Raw genomic sequence first — 17,298 nt, forward strand, 5'->3', positions numbered from 1 at the left:
TGCTTGTTGGCAATACAGGAATGTTAGCTTGTTTACCGTCTTAAAGAGAATTGTGATGACCCTGATTGCACTTAGTGAGGGAAGTCAAGGGATGCCTGTTAACTAAACATCCTGTTGCCTTGTTTAAGTACACTACAGTGTGTTGTGTGCAGTGTGTGAAAAACACAGGAAATGCACTAGGCATCCACATTTGTGAGATGAGAAAGAAGGCTGACTTCCTGAACTCTGAATACTCCAAAGGATACAAGCATGCTAGTGGGAAAATTCATGGCCATTGCTTTTTCTGCTCCATTTGAAACAAGGGACACTTTATTTGGACTTCTCATTTTGATCATGACAATGGTAAAACCCCATTCAGGAAGGGAGAAGTGAAGACAAGTGGCCACATTTAGTAAAATGCAGACAGAGACAGTCTTCTGTAACTTGATTACCCAATGTGAGGCGTTTTAGAAATGTGGATTGTTCATGTTAATAAGCACACATAACATTCATAGCAACCTGACATCTGTGTTGTTGGTGAGAAAACAATCCTAAAGACAATTCCCTCTTAGCTGCCAGGCAGTCATCGGGATAGCAGCGCACACCTCAGACCAAAAAATAAAATCAAACACCAATAGAAGTCTACAATATGTGTCAGGGCTGCACACGTGATACTCCTGCATGCATGGGCTATCTATATACAGTGACACAGAGGGGTGTTTTATATGGCTGCAACATAAGGCAGTGGCACAAGCTGTATGAAAGCCAGAGAAATACAAAGAAACTTCTCACACAACATGCTGTCACTATGACAACCAGGCAGAATCATTTAGCCTGATCTCTTGCCATTCCACACAGCACAGAAATCCAATAGCATTTAAGTCTTACGCAACCAGGCCAATGATTCGCTCTGCAAGGCTTTTAACACATTTGCAAATAAGATTCATAGGTGCATACATGGATTTTCTGGTAACTTCTTAGGCTGTTTTATTTTAGAGGGCGCCCCAGCTGCCTCCATCCAATAATAGAGACAGGGAGAGAGAGTTTGGGGTGCAAGGTGGGGCAGCTTTAACTATATGACAAGAGTTACCCTCCTTAACCATATTTGCTACTGTTCCCTTTAAAACCTGTTTGTGGCTTGGTAGTGATATTACATTACTTGAAATAATACCACACTGCCATTTCAAACTACCCATCAGAATGAATTACATTTGATTCAAAAAATATCTTCATTTTATGAATTGCCTTTTCTTATGCTTTCACTTTACATTTAGGCTTGCAGCTATGCTCAATATGTAATATGACTGTATAATCTCTGGGGTAACCACATAAATCATGAAGGAGATTTGATGTAATTCCACGTGCTGCAGCAGTTGTGGCTGTGTACATTTAAAGAATTTTTCCCACAATCTCACACCAAGATTTTCAGTGGTGGTTTGGGGGCGGTCGATCACGGTAGAAATACTTAATGAAAGAAAACTGAAATTGTTAATGGCCGAGTCTGTTGTGTCAGATCAAGTCCTTCCTCCAGATTATTTTCTACTTTGCGTGCTATCACACAGACGCTTCCCTCTTGTATCAATGCGTGATTGAAGGGAAACTTCTTTTGGGAAGTGCGGACTACTTTAGGTCAACTTTGGAGAGGAACACTCTTAATGTATTGCATACGGCTACAGGGGCACGTTGTTTAGTAAGATGCATGTTACTCTTTAACTAGATACAACAAATTGTGTGCTGGTATTGCATATTTTATCGCAAGAGCGTTATGTTTTTACTACGTCGCGGAAGGATCTAATTTTCTCAAGCGAGGGTCGACACATCCGCCCAGTTTTCCGATGTTTCATTCCCCCCCGAGTTGAAAATGGAGTTCGATTAAAGCAGATGTCTAGCAACTTCTGAAGGAAACCAAAACTCTAGACGTTTTTACTTAACGCGTCAGGACTAATATTGAAAACGGTTTAGCCCCGTTTTTGGCTTTGGATGCCTTTACTGCAAATTACTCGGACACGTTGACGGAGCAACGCTGCACAGCGCTTTTTCAAGTGTTGTCCTGGACCTGAAGTTGGCGAATGGATGCTCGACAGCCAGCCATAAATAACCTGCCAAACGTTACAGGCTACAACAATTCCTGCATTTTTTGAGGATCTATACACATTTTTCCAAACCGGGGATCTGTGTTTGTTGAAGAGGATGATGCCGATGGCCCATTTGTTGTGGTCGGATTTTACTTCCAGGGAGGATAAAATGAATCAACGGTTGTCATTCCTCCTCGCGATTTAACGTTAGTTCCAGCCAGCAAAGCTAACGTTAAGCTAGCTTCACTTGGTTTTCACAGGGACGCTTACTTAGGCATGCCCCATTGTACACCGTTTACTTACTATCCGAAATAGGGGTAATTTCTATATGTGAAGGAAAATGGTGATATTTGTGGTATTTTATCCCGCCGTCACTGCGTCGTCGATGCTATTGCTAGGATTTGGATCCCCGTGAGGAAAAAATGAGTGAAGATTCAACAAATCCAAACAACGAGTGAGTAACGTTTGTACATTCTCTCCATTTAAAACCCAAAGCTGCAATAATAAGCACTTACATATCACAAGATATTAACACAAGCTTTCCTCGATGAGCTTTAACCCTACCACTGCTCCCAATGACATTTCTAACCGAGTGACGCTGGTATTTCATCACCTTACTTTACAAATATTAACATTGAGAACCACAGATTGATAATCTTTGTGTTTGGATAGTTTGCCAGGCTAATATAAAGGTATTTTATGGATTACATTATGGGATTAAGAAGACCAGAGTATGAGAAGCAATGGCACAGGCCCATAGTAAAAAAATCATCTCATTCTTAATTATTTTAGTCTTATAATTCAACTAACCAACATGTATGCTGCCTGAATTCATATTAGTTTAAGGTATTTATTGGTATATTTAATGGTTGTCTGTATATGGTTTATTTAACAGGACAATTATATGCTCAGGATATGAATTATTGCTGTATAGATTGGCAGTTACAAGACAGTTTGTGTGCGATCACTCGTTGTAGTCGCGTACGCAACAATAATCCGGTATGAATATGATTTTATATACATATCTGTTCAGTACATGACGATCAGAAAACGTTACATTGACAGTCGGGATCTGTGTGTAACTGCTGTCCGCCATGATTTCGGAACATAATCATCGATTAAAATCGTGCAGATCATGTTTGTATTTCAGTACAGCCTTTCTTTAATGAAAACCCTTCGAGCCGATTGCGGCAATGTCAGCGTTGAGAAGCTGAAGATGCCATTTTTTTTTCTCAATCACACTCATTTACATATCACAATCTCCATTCATAAAAACGCTTTAAAAAGGCGTCACACTCACGCCCAAGTCTCCCGAATAAACGGACGACAATTGTAATCTGTACATGAGATGTTTTTGTGCACGTCGCGATCGTTTCAAGTCGCGTTTTGGTTTTGTTTTAAGGGGCTGATCCCTTGTGTGCGCTTGTTGACAGTCAGTGAGAAATATCTGCTTCGGGAGGTGCTGCGGTCACATGATCCCCTCCATTCATAAAGTACCTGCCAGCCCATTCACAGCACTGTACACTGTTTCGCATTGCACCGACGATCACACAATGATCACATTTCCTGCATTTGCCGTACAATGCATCACATATAAACACCAGGGCTTGTCTATTAGTCGTTTATTTTACATAAGCGCCGCACATGTTTTATTTAACCGACGTTTCTTCGCCGTGTCAGAGGATTTTCTTTGATAATGTATTTGTCACAGAGGAAGTCATATGTCCTTTTCAGCCATTTACAGTGTCATGGTTTAATGTTCGAAACACACCCATGTTTTTCCCCATTCCATCTATCTGGCCCTTTCTGAGGTTGATTGATTTAATGCATGGAGGCTTTGTCCTTGAACTACACTTTTGGGGTTTTTTTTATGCATCACAGCTGTATATCAGGCTGTTCTCGTTTCCTCAGAAAGTAGATTAACATTAAACTATTGACCCCCAGTTGATGACATTTTATTTTAAGGAAATTCATCTGAACTGTTTATTTTGCAATAAGAGATGATTTGGCTTAAATTGTGTAATAACCTACCATGTTTGGTGCTATGTAGGAAGGGTGAAACCTCTCATCAGATAAGTCACCTGAATACATTTTCTCCTAGTGTTAACCTCTATAGAGTGAAATTACAGTCAGATTAAGCCGTTCTTTAATGTGCAGGGACTCCCTGCAATAACCTCAAAGCCCCCCAGGCCCCACTTTGGGGACTTCTGCTATAGGCTACAGTATATGCTGGGATTGTTCCTCACTGCATGATGGCAGTAGCTAAGATGGCGAAGTGATCCAAACATTGTTGCTATGATTCCACCACCTTTTCTGGCTGTTGTATGATTCATAGTAATGGAGTGAACTGAATACTGAGCATTGCTTGAGCCATTTTTTTTTTGCTGAACAGAATTTCCTTATTATGCTTTTCTTTATGACACAGCTGTTAACAAGAAAAACATTGTTACATTCTTCTAGCTTCTATATATATATGTGTACATTCAGATCTTTAATGAGTCGCCAAATCCTGAAAAATCGCACTCCCTTTTCTTGATTAAGGAAAATTTGTTCTTCTGTCGCCTGCATCGTAAACATTTAATTTGAAAATCTCCACAAAATGTGTTAAGAGATTGTCCTGAAGTGGTTTTGTCTGAATGATGGGTGGTAAGCCAAGCTGGTGTTCACACAACACACCCTTTGCTGAGAACATGTTACTTGGCCTTGTTGCGTCTATGTTCACAAGGCTGAAATGAATAGAAGGCACATACAACCTTGTCAGATTTTGGTCTACGTGTGCTCTGGGATGTGCGGATAGCGTGGTGTGATGGAAGGCTAACGTGAATTTTGCGGACAAGGACTATGGTCATGTTGGGAGAAGTGGGAAATTTATGAAAGTATGCACAAGCAGCCTCTCTGCTGAATGTCACGTTTATCTAAAATATTTATCTCAACAAGGGCAGTAGTCTGTTGTGGTCCACTGTACGTGTACTCTTTATGCTCTGTAGATAGTCTTGTTACACACATCATAAAAACATCTGTGAAGATGTGTTTTTTTACACATTACATATTCTGCCTCGCTGCTTTGACAAACAACAGCTATATTTTTCACTTATTTGGTTTCTAAACTAGAGTTCCCTCTTCAAAAGCACTAAATAGATTACTGTTAGACAAATAGAGGTTTCTTGCTGTCCTCCTCAGTCTGAAATCAAACAGGTGGCCCTCTAGATTGCTGTCATTATGGTCCTTCTGACTGATTTTGCTAAAATTAATCCAACCCTCATCTGCATTTACCAGTGAAGGACAGTTGCCTTTATAGTCAGTTGAACATGTATAGGGTATGGCCTCATTGTTTTAGATTCCTGCAGTGCTGTGGTATTATCTGTTGCCAGTCAGGTGATCTTCAGTGATTCCTCTCTCTGTGTCCTCTTCCTAATGTGTGATTGATTTGACAGCTCAGCGTTTTATCTGCCAATGTGGGTGTTGTGATCTTATCACCTGAGGGCTGTTTTGCACTCCCATTCCTGTTGCAGAGCTTTCCAAACACATTCCTCCCAAACAGCCCCCATCAAGTCCTGAAACGACAAAAGGAGACAGCTACTTCAGCTGTTAGGGCTAGTGCTTTATGGCCTGGGTAATTGCCTATATCCTGTGGCCCTTATGTTAAGCTAAATAATTTCCTGGACCTTTTTTATAGATAGTATTATTTGAGATTATTGCCAGTTGTTGGATATGACCTCCATGAACACTTAGCTTTACTAGCTGGCCTAGTCTAAGCTGTCTCACCTTTTGACAAAGTCTGCTGAGCCGAACACATCCTTGGTTTTGCTTCTGTATTATTTTGGGGAAGTGTTGCTTGTGACTACAGTGGTTTACAGAGACAAATGAAATGTGGTATTTGCCAAATATACAAAAGGACACTTGTAAGAGCACTTGAATTTACTGGTTGCTATGCATGTTCTTGCATTTCATTAGATTTTGGTCTAAGATATACTTGTAGAAACATAGATGTCCTTACATTAACATCTTTCAGTTTCACCTTAGTTACACAGGTTGATTAGTTAAATCCTCAGTTATTTTGCATACAGGATATTTATGATCTTGTGTCGGCTTGTTCTATTAGAAGTTGCCGTATTGTTTGTGTGATTAATGACAATGATCCTCTGTATAACCAGAGGGCTTGGACTGTCTGTAACTGAGACAAGCCAACAAACTGAACAGGCCTTGTATAGTGGTGGACTGTTCCATTCCCATGGCCAGATTTGGGCCTGGATTCTGTGTATTTTAAACCCGAGCCACTTCCCTCTTATAATTTTCATTTCCTCTTCAAGTATTTTAGGAGCACGCATAAACTGGCGTAAATGTCAGCAGTGTATTTAGAGCATATTTCAAACCAATTTAATTATTTTTAAGACAAAGACGTGGTGTGGACCTATGCTGTCTATGGAGGCTATAAAGCCCACACTGACGACCTTACTGAGTTTTTTTTGTGTGTGTGTGTCTCCATCACAACATTCAGATAGCAGGGCTTGTCTTTTTTTTTTTTTTTTTTTCTTTGTCAAGGAGGGCCTCTGATGTTCACAGACCATATCTCAATGCCTCTAAGAAGTGCTTTTAGCACTAAGTATCTGAATTGTGGATATTGTTTTCAGTTGTGCTGCATGCGGGAGCATGAAGGCTGGGCCTTGTTGTGAGCTCTTTGCTGCAGCTGGGCTGAGATGGTTCTTTCCTGCGAGGCCACAGACATAAAAGGGCACAGATGTAAATCCTAAACCTTGTGTCTTTGATTGAGTTTCCAAACGCTTTGAAAACAGGAAGGGGTTTCTGTGTGTGCGTCTGTGCACACACACTTTGTGTGTTTATTTCTCTGGGAACATTTGGCATGTGTATGTGTTTCTGTGGAAGATAGGCCCAGATCCTGGATGAGTGAATTTGAGTAAACCTAGCTTTATGTTATCAAATAAACTAATTAATGAGTCAAGTTTTTAAACAGAAATAATATTGGAGGCCTGTAAGATCCTGTATTTTGATTTTCTCTGTATACTTTTGATCAGATTTTGTCTTGTCTAGTGGCTATATTTAGAACTTGGAGCAGACTTTTATTGGTTGGTAAATGTATTTCTTGAATCCTCCAAATCCTAGAGGCAGAGCTTCAGCGGAAAGCTACTTGAATGTGAATCTAATTGATTTTCAAGATGGACTACAAGGTTAGTTTCTGACATTTATGGTGATGATGATGATGATAATGTTATGTTATTCCCAACAACAGGGCATGCTGTGATGGTTTACAACATGTCATAGCAATTTCTCTCAACAGCCATGGGCCAATGTCATGGTTTGGTGGTTTATCCTTCACAACCTGCTCTTGAGATGCACTGATGGTTTCTCCCACAGCTAGCTAGATGGCTGCCTTGTCCCCTCGGCTTCCCGTCTCCCCCCCCCGCCCCCCCCCCTCAGTTTCAGAGCAACTATGACGATTAGATGCTCGGGTCCCTCGAGACTACTCATACATCAAAGCAGACCAGAGACGCCGCAGCAGTTGAAATTTGTGGTTCCTCTTTTTGTTTTTTTGGTAATGGCAAGCGCAAGGTTTTAATTTACCAAATGCTTGCGGTTCAAATTAAGATCATCTCAATATGTGGCTTTGATTGATGTTTGAGAATAGTTTTTTGGCATTTGATACACATATGGGATTCTGTTGATTTATAGTGCAGCAACCGAGCGGCACCTAAAACATTGTCGTTGGGGTCGCAGGCCCAATCCAGTAATAGAAGGGTTGGTTAGCATCAGCGCAAGGCAGAAAATCAATGTTACGAATGTTGTCTGAGTGAGAAGTTTTGACATTTATTTACTGGTTTAGGTCTATGTTTTATCTGGGCTACAAGCTAATGTGACCCACTATGATGGATGACACCAGAAGTGACTGTGATCAGTGAATTTGTCGTGATATTAGGTGGTATTTCTGTGAAAGGATGATGGTAACATTGAAACGTAGATTCGCTGTGTGGTGCAGAAGCAGAGTAGGCTTGTTCTGTGTTTTTTTTTTTTTTTTTTTTGTGTGTTTTTTTTTTCCTGAGTCAGTTGGTAGCTAAGCTGAATGTTCTTGTGAGGGAGATGACTCACCAGCAGCCTGAGGTGTTGAGAGGAGATATGGCAAATTTCTCTTTCACTTCTCTTTCTATAGCCAACGTATTGGTTTTCACTGCAGCTAATACAGCAGGCTTGTAATGGCGGTTGCCTGTTGGTTTTCTGTCAGCATTGTCCCATTATTAGCTGCGTTTTATTAATGGCTAACAGACAGCCCCTTCAAAAGTGTCTTGTTCTGGCCTTATGTCATAATTTGCTCTGCATCCATGTTAGGTCATGTTGGTGTTTGTTTTGGGTATGTCTGTGCCCTTCAGTTTGCCACTGGTTATTTAGGGGATTTGAACCGTGGCTAATTGGCTAGCTAGTTTGCACCGTTCAGATTAGATGCACTGCTGGAATCGACGGTCGAGTCCCAGATTGCATGTTATTTATTTCTTCAATGAGGCGTGATCACAGTGAAGGGAAACTGCACGCTTTATCCTCCTGTCAGTTTAGTTCTGAGTTACTTAAGTTTTGTTTTAGAGGTAAATATTGTGCTGGATTACATTTTTATAAATTTTTGATTGTATTCAGATTTGCATACTTTTCTACTTACTATATTTTCAAACCTTGGACTCGTGTGGATCCATATTGGGGTATTTGGATCTACATTAAAGACTTAGTGTTGTAGGCCAGGCTTAAGCTGTTAAATTAATGTAAAACGTGTATATTTTATCTATGATAACAGCTATTGAAGATAACCACTCATTTTAGTAAGCATAGAAAATGAGTCACACCCAGAGTAGCTTTTTATACCATCTTTCATTCCCCCCTCCACTTTCCTAGTAGTTGCTTTCCTTTCGGAGGATAATCTATAGAATCGGATTGGGATAAGTAGCTTGTGTTTATTTTCCCAATGATATTTTAATGATTCCCCCCCTCTCAAAAGTCCTACAAGCCAAAGTGATCTAGTGGAGCTTGACCGAGCTTGACAGCCTTCCTCCGGTTTTGATACAGGGGAGAGATGGGGAGGAAAGGGGCGATGGAAAAAAAAAAAAAAAAAAAAAAGAGGTAGGGGGGACTTTTCTCCCCTTTTCTGATGCTAATGAAAGGAGGAATGGTTTTCCAGCTTTTAGCTTGCAGAGTGTGTCTCCCCTGCAGCATGCTCCGCTGCCTGGACATTGTGGGAGTACAAAACTCCAGGCCCGGGATCCAATAACGTGAAATTTCAGCAGAGAAGCGGCCATTGTGTAGAGAGAGGCAGCCGGGGAGGGGTTGGGTAGAAGGGGGGAGACAGAGCGGAGGAAAGGGAGGGTGACTTGGCGAGCACCCAGGGCTCAGGCCACATCCTTTCTCTCTCCTATCCTTCTGCACTCCTCCTCTTCCTTCTCCTCCTTCCCTCCTTCTCCCCCTCCTGTCTTTCCTTCAATACCCCCCCCCAATACCCCTGCCCTCCCCTCCACCACTCCCCTTCAGGGTGGGAAGCCCAAGGCTGAGACAGGAGAAAAGCATGATGGCATGCTGGAGCCCAGTGAGCCATGGGCCGGAGCAGCAGACAAACGGCCACTTTGTCCACTTAGGAAATGGTTGTCCCAGGATCCCCCTTCTCCGCCACACACGGGAGCAGCCGGCCTTGAGGCCCATGCCTTCCTGGTCTGCACGTGCTCCTCTATCCCGTCTTCTCTTCTCCTCTCTTCTCTTCTCTTCTCTTCTCTTCTCTTCTCTTCTCTTCTCTTCTCTTCTCTTCTCTTCTCTTCTCTTACTGTGTTCTTTGCTCTCAAGGTTTGATACTGTTAATTTGCTTATCGCAAATGTCATATTCTATAGATACCATGAGAGCCAGTGCACATCCTTTTTATGAATAGAAAAGGCCCTATTCAAATGCAGTTGGGAGCTGTTGACTGTCACCTTGGTCTCCACCCTGTTCCCATCCACAGCCGCCTCCTCCTCCCCCACAGTCCTCCGTTACACTCTCACCCCTCCCTCTGTTTTTCTCTCCTGCTTTTGGTCGGAAATGAAGTCAGTCATCCAGCAGAATAACTTGGAATAATTTGGAATGGGGGCTCCTTTCTCTCTATCCCCCCCCTCCCCGCCTCCCCGCTCGCTGGCCCAGGCCAGCTGATCTGCTTCCGCTCTCAATTGTGTGTCCAGTCGACTGTGTGCTCCCAGCAAGGGGCGTGGAGGACAGCCTTTGTCTCCACCATCCCAATCTGAACTCTGTGTGTGTGTGTGTGTGTGTGTGTGTGTGTGTGTGTGTGTGTGTGTGTGTGTGTGTGTGTGTGTGTGTGTGTGTGTGTGTGTGTTGCAGCAGGTTGCAGTCAGATATCTTTTTTGGACCATTTACTGTTTTTACCATAAGAAAAGGAAAAAAACATTTATATGAAGGAATGGAGGAGGAGTGGATGGAACTTTCAAAATTTTGTTAAATAAATCTAGTTCACTTGTTGATGATTGAGTTGTTGTTCTGCAGGTTCTACAAGTGTACCTCAGAGGGTTGAATTTAATTATGTACCATTTAATCACAATCATGGTTTAGCCTTTTCTCTCATTCTAAAAACAGCGTCGGTATGGGTGTTTTAGGCTACATGCGAAAACGCACGAATATACAGTTCACTTAACTTCCTCTCTGGGTCTCGCCTCCCTCCCTGTGACTGTCATGGTTGCTGGCATGTGTGTGATGGTAGGTCTGAAGGGTCAGGCCCTGGTCATTGTGCCCTGGTCATGGCTGAGCGACACCACCGCCTGCCTTCTGTTCACCCCAGGGACCCCTGCCTGACTGACAGCCCCTCCTGCACCCATCACCCGCATCCTTTATTGGGGGCCATAGAGGGGTGTAACAGCAGCAGTATTTCCTTTCCTTTCCTTTTACTGCCTGTTATATTGCTCAAAAATGCTTTTTGCTGATGTGGCAGGGGTTCTCGTGTAAAGTTAAGTACAACTTAATATGGCACTGTCACAAGGTGTAAACAGAAAGCATGTTGCAGGGGGGAAGTTAGTTGTGGTTGTTTTTTTTTTTTTTCTGTTCGTCTCCCACAAACTGTTGCCTAAATTCGGGGAAGCACAGTCTGAGAAATCTGTGTGTATGACATACACGCAATACACAATATGACTGTATTTAGGTTGATGAGAGATTCATAATGATGTTAATTCAATAAATTCTGTATCTGTTATTGTCCATCCCTACTCTCTATTCACTATTTATTCATATTTATTTGATTGGCAGAATTATTTTTGGATCTGTATGAGAAAACCACAACATAATATTTAAAAATGTCCTTGGAATTAATAAGATGGAACAAAGTCCAGTGTTGCTCGCTGAGAATACAGACAGATTGGCGTGTCATCGACTTTAAGCAGGCAAGCAACCAAATTTAAAAGAAAGATTTCACAGCTATTCAATCTGACCAAAGGATTGTTTGGATGTATTGATTTGTGAGCTGTTATGAAAATGTCAGAAAGAGAAAAGATAAACAAGGATATAAAATATATTTCATACATGATAACTAGAAAATAATATATAGTTAACTTCAGGAAAGCGTAAGTTCAGAGCGTGGACTTTTATTAAGAAGTCACATCGTATTTGATAGATTTTCATTCCACAGAAGCATTCAGCTATTCTAAACCCAAACTAAACTTAAATTTAAGAAAAATGTCCACGCAGCCCGCGTAGCGAAAGCAACACATTAGCAAAGCAGCAGCAGTTTCAGTCCCCCGTCGGTGACTAGTATGTAGGATGCGTACAGGGACAGCGTTGGGTGTCAGCGATAAACAACCACTGTGGTTGTGGTTGCTTAAAACTAAAATATACTTGAAGTGCAAAAACATGCTTCGGGTCACAGTTACGCACATATAGCAGTCATGATACAGTGTAGACAGCTGTACTATATCCCTCAGTGAGACGGACGACTGAAAAAATATGGTAGAATTGCCTCCTGTGTAGACAAGCCTAAAAGGCGGTCTGTTTTGTCGGTTGGTTTATTTTGGAATTACCCGTATTTATCATACTCATCAATCCTGTGAGAGAACTTCGGTCAACTAATCCCATGGTGCCAGGATATCAAAGCTTTCACATGTGAAGGAAAAAAAAAAGCTTCAGATTTAATGCTCACTGGCTCTTAGATTAATAACTAACCAATAACCTGGGCACCGGGGTTTGCCAAGGGTGTGGAAGGCAGGAGACCAAAGGTTGCCTGTACTGAGTAGGCCAAGATTTAGAGAGGAGAGGCAGTAAAGGGGAGGACACAGCCATTGGTCTTTTAGAGCAGGAGCTACTAGTTAACTATGTAATATATTACATGTTGTCAGCCACTGATATTTCTCTCCCTCAATCACTGCTTCATATTTGGCCACTATCAGAGAAGAAATTCTTCACTGAACATTTCAGACTTCGTGACCTCATCTTCATTGGTCAACCTGGATGTCGGCCAGAGAGCAATGTGTCACAGGAAGACATCCGGCAGTCACATTCTTTACTTTTTTTTTTTGCCCATTTCTGTCAGCTTTTAGACCTTTCTCAGTCTTTAATATGTTACCAGGAGTTTCTGCAAAAACGCTGCCCTCAGCACACCCTGACCTTTGTCATTTCCGGTGGCCCAATGCAGTCTCTGTTATCTAATCAGGGAAACATCTGACTCCAAGTGAAGGGACAGAGAGGCAAAGGAGGAGGTGAGCTAGCTAAACATGGGAATGAGGGACAAGTAGATATGGAATTATGATGTTTGATAATAGTCGGTATCACTGTATGTTGCGATACAGTCTATTGATTCACTGGCGCCAAAATAGTGAAACTTTCAGTTGTGAAATTGTGGTAGAAGTGTTTCCGTCTTTGACTGCAGACTTTAAGATTTGAATTGTTATACTTTATGGCCTTTTTCCAGTTTGTGCCTGCTTAATATTTGAAGAGTGTCATGTACGTTTATGTTGCTGAACGTCTGAAAAAACTTGAAGCCATATAAGTTTTCAGTTTCATAGATTTTGTGACATATTAGAGATAATTGTCTTGCATTATATTAGCCTGTGATTTAAAGCTCTAGTGGGTGAAAGAGGAGTGAAACAAGCACTAGCATCAACACGGGAAATAAAAAAACGGAAAGAGGGCGATGTGAGCTGGAGCGGCTGTCATTTGTTGTCTAGTTTGAAACCACCTACTTTAGGGGAAAGGTTGGAAATCTGGCCAGAACCTGAACCTGGCCACATGGTCAGTCACCCTCCGACTGGGTTTAATCATACACCGAAAGCTTCAGACGTAATGAATAGTAACCAATAGTCTGTTAAATCACGAACCACAAACAAAATATACATTTAAGCCAGCAGTGAATGTCTGACTTTGCTCTTTCGCATTCACATATTTTCGGTTAGCTTGTTTTTTTACACTACTTCCGCTATTTTTTACACAGAATTGGATATTGAGTATTTTTAAACTGCTTCTGCTACAGCCTAAATTTCCCCATTGTTTTGTTCCTTTTTATTTAATCTTAGTATCAGAGTAATTCCAGTTTATTCTGGCCTGTTTTGAAAGTGTAAACATTCAAGTTCTTGGACCAATGTGACAAATTTGTGAAATTTTAGGGTCTTCTCAACATGAACCCAGAGCTATCTCCTCGCTTTGCCTCTTCTGTATGTCTCACTATATATATCCACTTACTAACCATTTTGTGTAGACTTCATGTACTGTATTGCAACTTGTTCATGCTGCCACTCAACTGTATTATGTGGATTGATACTCCATGTAGGCTGTTTATTTCTGTGACAAGAGAGGGATCCTTAAGAAAAAGCCCCTGATAGAATATCTCAAATGATGATTACTACTGATTATGTTCACTAACAGCATTTTTTTCCTTCTGATTCCCTCCACCCTCCTCTTCTTCATCTCTCACCTCTTCCACAGTGACAGTTATGCGCGTGTGAGAGCAGTGGTCATGACTCGGGATGACTCCAGCGGTGGGTGGCTTCCCCTGGGCGGCGGAGGCCTTAGCTGTGTCACCGTCTATAAGGTCAGCCGGGCGGAGGACAGCAACAGCACCCATAGCGGAGGCAGTGGAGGAAGCAGCAGCAACCTCAGCCCCTGTAGCCCCAGTCCTAGTCCCAGTCCAAGCCCTAGTCCCAGCCCCACCGCTGTGGAGTTCCACATCAAGGGCGAGAGGCTCAAAGACAAATTGGTAAGGAATACCCTAGCACATGTACTATAGATTGGAACAATGTTGTTTTAAAATGTATTAGGCACAGACAGTAAAGGCACAGTCATACTCCCTATAGGTGTAACTAGCTAGCTGATATTTAGTCGTTCCTTCGGTTATTTAGTCGTTCCTTCTCTTTCAGGCACATTCAGGTGTACAAACCGGAGATGGTGCATTTTCTCTGATGAGCTCACCATGAGCCCCCCTTTCCCAGACCCTCCTCTCTCTGTCTCGCTCGCACGCACTCATACACACAGGAAATGGTTGTTTGGCTTTCCTCCATGGCGCAGGTATCTGAAAATAGGAGTGAACTGCGTGATGCTGTGATGCATGATGACATCATCAGGGAGAAGGGCAGATTACTCAGGAGAAGAGAATGTGGGATGAAGGATGTGGGAAATGCACAAAGAGCTTTGGAAGGGACCTAAAGGATGGAATAGGGGCTGAAAATTCACACTCACTCACTTTTCCATGAGTACACAACTCATTTTCCTACCTTTTTTTTTATGAGCATTTTCTCTTTCTTTATGTGTAATGTAAAGACTGTGTCAGAAGCATTCACACGAATTAAATTAGGAAAATATGTTCCAGGTTGTTCTACATGTACAGCCTACATGTTTAAATCCCTCAATAGTTAATATAGTTTAACTGTGAGGAAATAGTTGCAAGTTGTATGGTCAATCTGTTTCCTCACAATCGAAGAAGTAACACTGAGGCACCAAAAGATCAACTTGTACATTGTGATTCTAATCCTTATGGCTTTTGCTTTACTTGCTGTAAAGCTTGTGACCTTCTTGTCACACACTCGTGCTGTGTTGTAGATGTAAAACAGATCCAGTAGATGCACTGGGATAATCCTGAGTCTCTGGTAATGAGAGTGTAAATCTGTGTTGTGTGTGTGTGTGTGTGAGAGAGAGAGAGAGAGAGAAAGATATAGAGAGAAAAAGAACTGACTGTCAGAAAACAGAGGAGGCCACCATGATGCACAGAGTCTGTCTGCTCCTGACAATCTGACATTAGAGGCTTGTTACAACAGGGCGTCTAAATTACCTTTTTTTTTTTTTTTTTTTTTTTTTAATCTTCTTTGACTGAAGACATTTTATGTGCGTTTTGTGTTTACAGCCTGTTTATATTTGTACGTTGCTATCCGAGCGTGTGTGTGGCACAGGAAAGGGTGTGACGGGAATGCCGTTGTTCAGACAGGGTATAGACATGGCTCAGATACCCCGACGACTGCTCTGGGATGTGGTAAAACACCCCTATCACCACCAGAGTCTACCCCCAGCCACCACAACAAACACCCAGCCATATGTAGGTCTGTCGGGATGCCACCCAGTGCCAGGGTGTTGGCGTCAACCACAGCGCTACCGACAGTCTGAGGGCATCAGAAGAAGAGAGACAGAGTGATGAGTCCAAGACAACAACAGCAACAGACAAAACCACATTGGAATATGCTAGCCATGCCAGAAAGAGATGCAGGGCAATATCTGTTCTTGTTACCACAGAATTGTTTAAAACAGTTACGTCAGTGTTTTGATTACAGAGGTAAAAGAAAGACCATAATTATGTTGTATGAATGATGTTGAAAAGGCTGTTTGGTTTGAACTTGTTGTGCCTAAAACAGAAAAGAAAAATGCAGTTCCATATTTCAGATGTTTTTTGTGATCCTGAGGGAGCGCAGTGTTTTTAATTCAGAATAGAAAAGCATGTCCTAACCATGATAGGAACCTGGATAGAGGAAAACAGATAAGAGATGGAGTTTTATATTTAAAAAAAAAAAAAGGCAGAGTTTCAGCTGGCAGATATGATGTGATCTGGGTGCATAAGAGATGAGGAATCAGGGAAAGAGATGTGTGTAGTCAAAGAGCAGGAAACAGAGGTGGAGCCAGATAGACGGAGACGGAAGAAGAGAGGTGGAGGGGATCTGTCTATAAGCGCAGTGATGCGGCACAGAGTGTACTGGTGATGACTCAGCTGGCTCTCCATATAGCTACCAATCACTCTCCTTCTTGCCCCCTCCTTCCTTTCTCTCTCTCTCTCTCTCTCTGTCTCTCTCTCCCTCACTCTGATTCTCCAACTCTCTTAAAAACTACAGATCTAATTGGTCGATGATTATTTACCATACTGGCTCTCGGATTATGACAAATCTCTGGCTAAGCTCTCTGTCACTCCACCTCGCTTCCTGTCTTTCATAGTCTTGGTGTCCCTCTGATTGATACAGCTGTGAATGTGGTGTAGTCCAGGCTTACTGGAAATAGCTTTGCCTCGGGGCAAGAGCCCACTCGTTTGTTTCCACTGTTAACATTGTCATTTGTTAGCAAAATGTGTTTTATTAGCTGTAAGCCTTGGGGTTATTGGGTAAAAAATATCAATATCAACCAATGCTAATACACAGCAATAACTTTTATATGCTCAAAACAAATATTATTTTATCCCAAGACAATCAAGATTATTATATATCCTTTCATTCCAAAGCAATTAATACTTAATTTAGTGTTTTTGTTAAAATGAGATTATCAGGTTGTAATTATACACTTTACATCGTTAGCAAGGCACTGTTCATAGATTATAACCGATTGCTCCCACCTGGTTTCTCGTGTGCATGTAAGTGTAATCTCTCTACCCCCACCCCCCATTTCCGCTCTCACGCTATCTCTTCACTACTCCCGGCACGTCTCACCTGCGTCTGTCTCTGTCCCCTCTCCTCCTCTTAACATCTCCAAACCTCCGATCCGTTTCTGTCCGGGTGGCTCCTCCTCCTCTTTTCTCCGAGCGCTGTGTGGAATGTGGTGTTAAGTGTCGTCCTTCCATGCAACCGTGATACTTCCTCTTCTGTCAGCCTTGCTGCACGCTCACCTTACCTGCTCCGGCTCCATTCAGTCTCGCCTCCACAATCAGCCCCAGAGGCAAAGCGGACCCCCCTCCACCCCCCCCCCCACCCCTTCCTTGCCACCCCATCCTGCTCACATCCATCCCTCTCTTCTTCCCTCTACCTCATCCACTGGCTCTGGGTAAACACGCAG

General features: G+C 42.2%; 1 protein-coding gene across 3 annotated transcripts in view; it reads left to right on the forward strand.

Annotated features, from left to right (window-relative positions):
• The window catches only part of spred1 (sprouty related EVH1 domain containing 1), a 43,897-nt gene that overhangs the window by 9,156 nt on the left and 17,443 nt on the right, over nt 1-17,298 (forward strand). Inside the window, exons 1-3 of one of the 3 annotated variants that reach the window (XM_067614009.1) lie at nt 1,659-2,508; nt 12,635-12,764; nt 13,987-14,257. In XM_067614009.1, coding sequence (XP_067470110.1) covers nt 14,018-14,257 — 240 coding nt within the window. In that variant the 5' untranslated portion in view covers nt 1,659-2,508; nt 12,635-12,764; nt 13,987-14,017. Of the gene's footprint in view, nt 1-1,658; nt 2,509-12,634; nt 12,765-13,986; nt 14,258-17,298 lie in introns of those variants that run through there. The other 2 variants (XM_067614007.1, XM_067614008.1) reach the window with 2 other exon arrangements.

Source organism: Thunnus thynnus, chromosome 16 (assembly GCF_963924715.1).
Source record: "Thunnus thynnus chromosome 16, fThuThy2.1, whole genome shotgun sequence".
Classification (NCBI taxonomy): domain Eukaryota; kingdom Metazoa; phylum Chordata; class Actinopteri; order Scombriformes; family Scombridae; genus Thunnus; species Thunnus thynnus.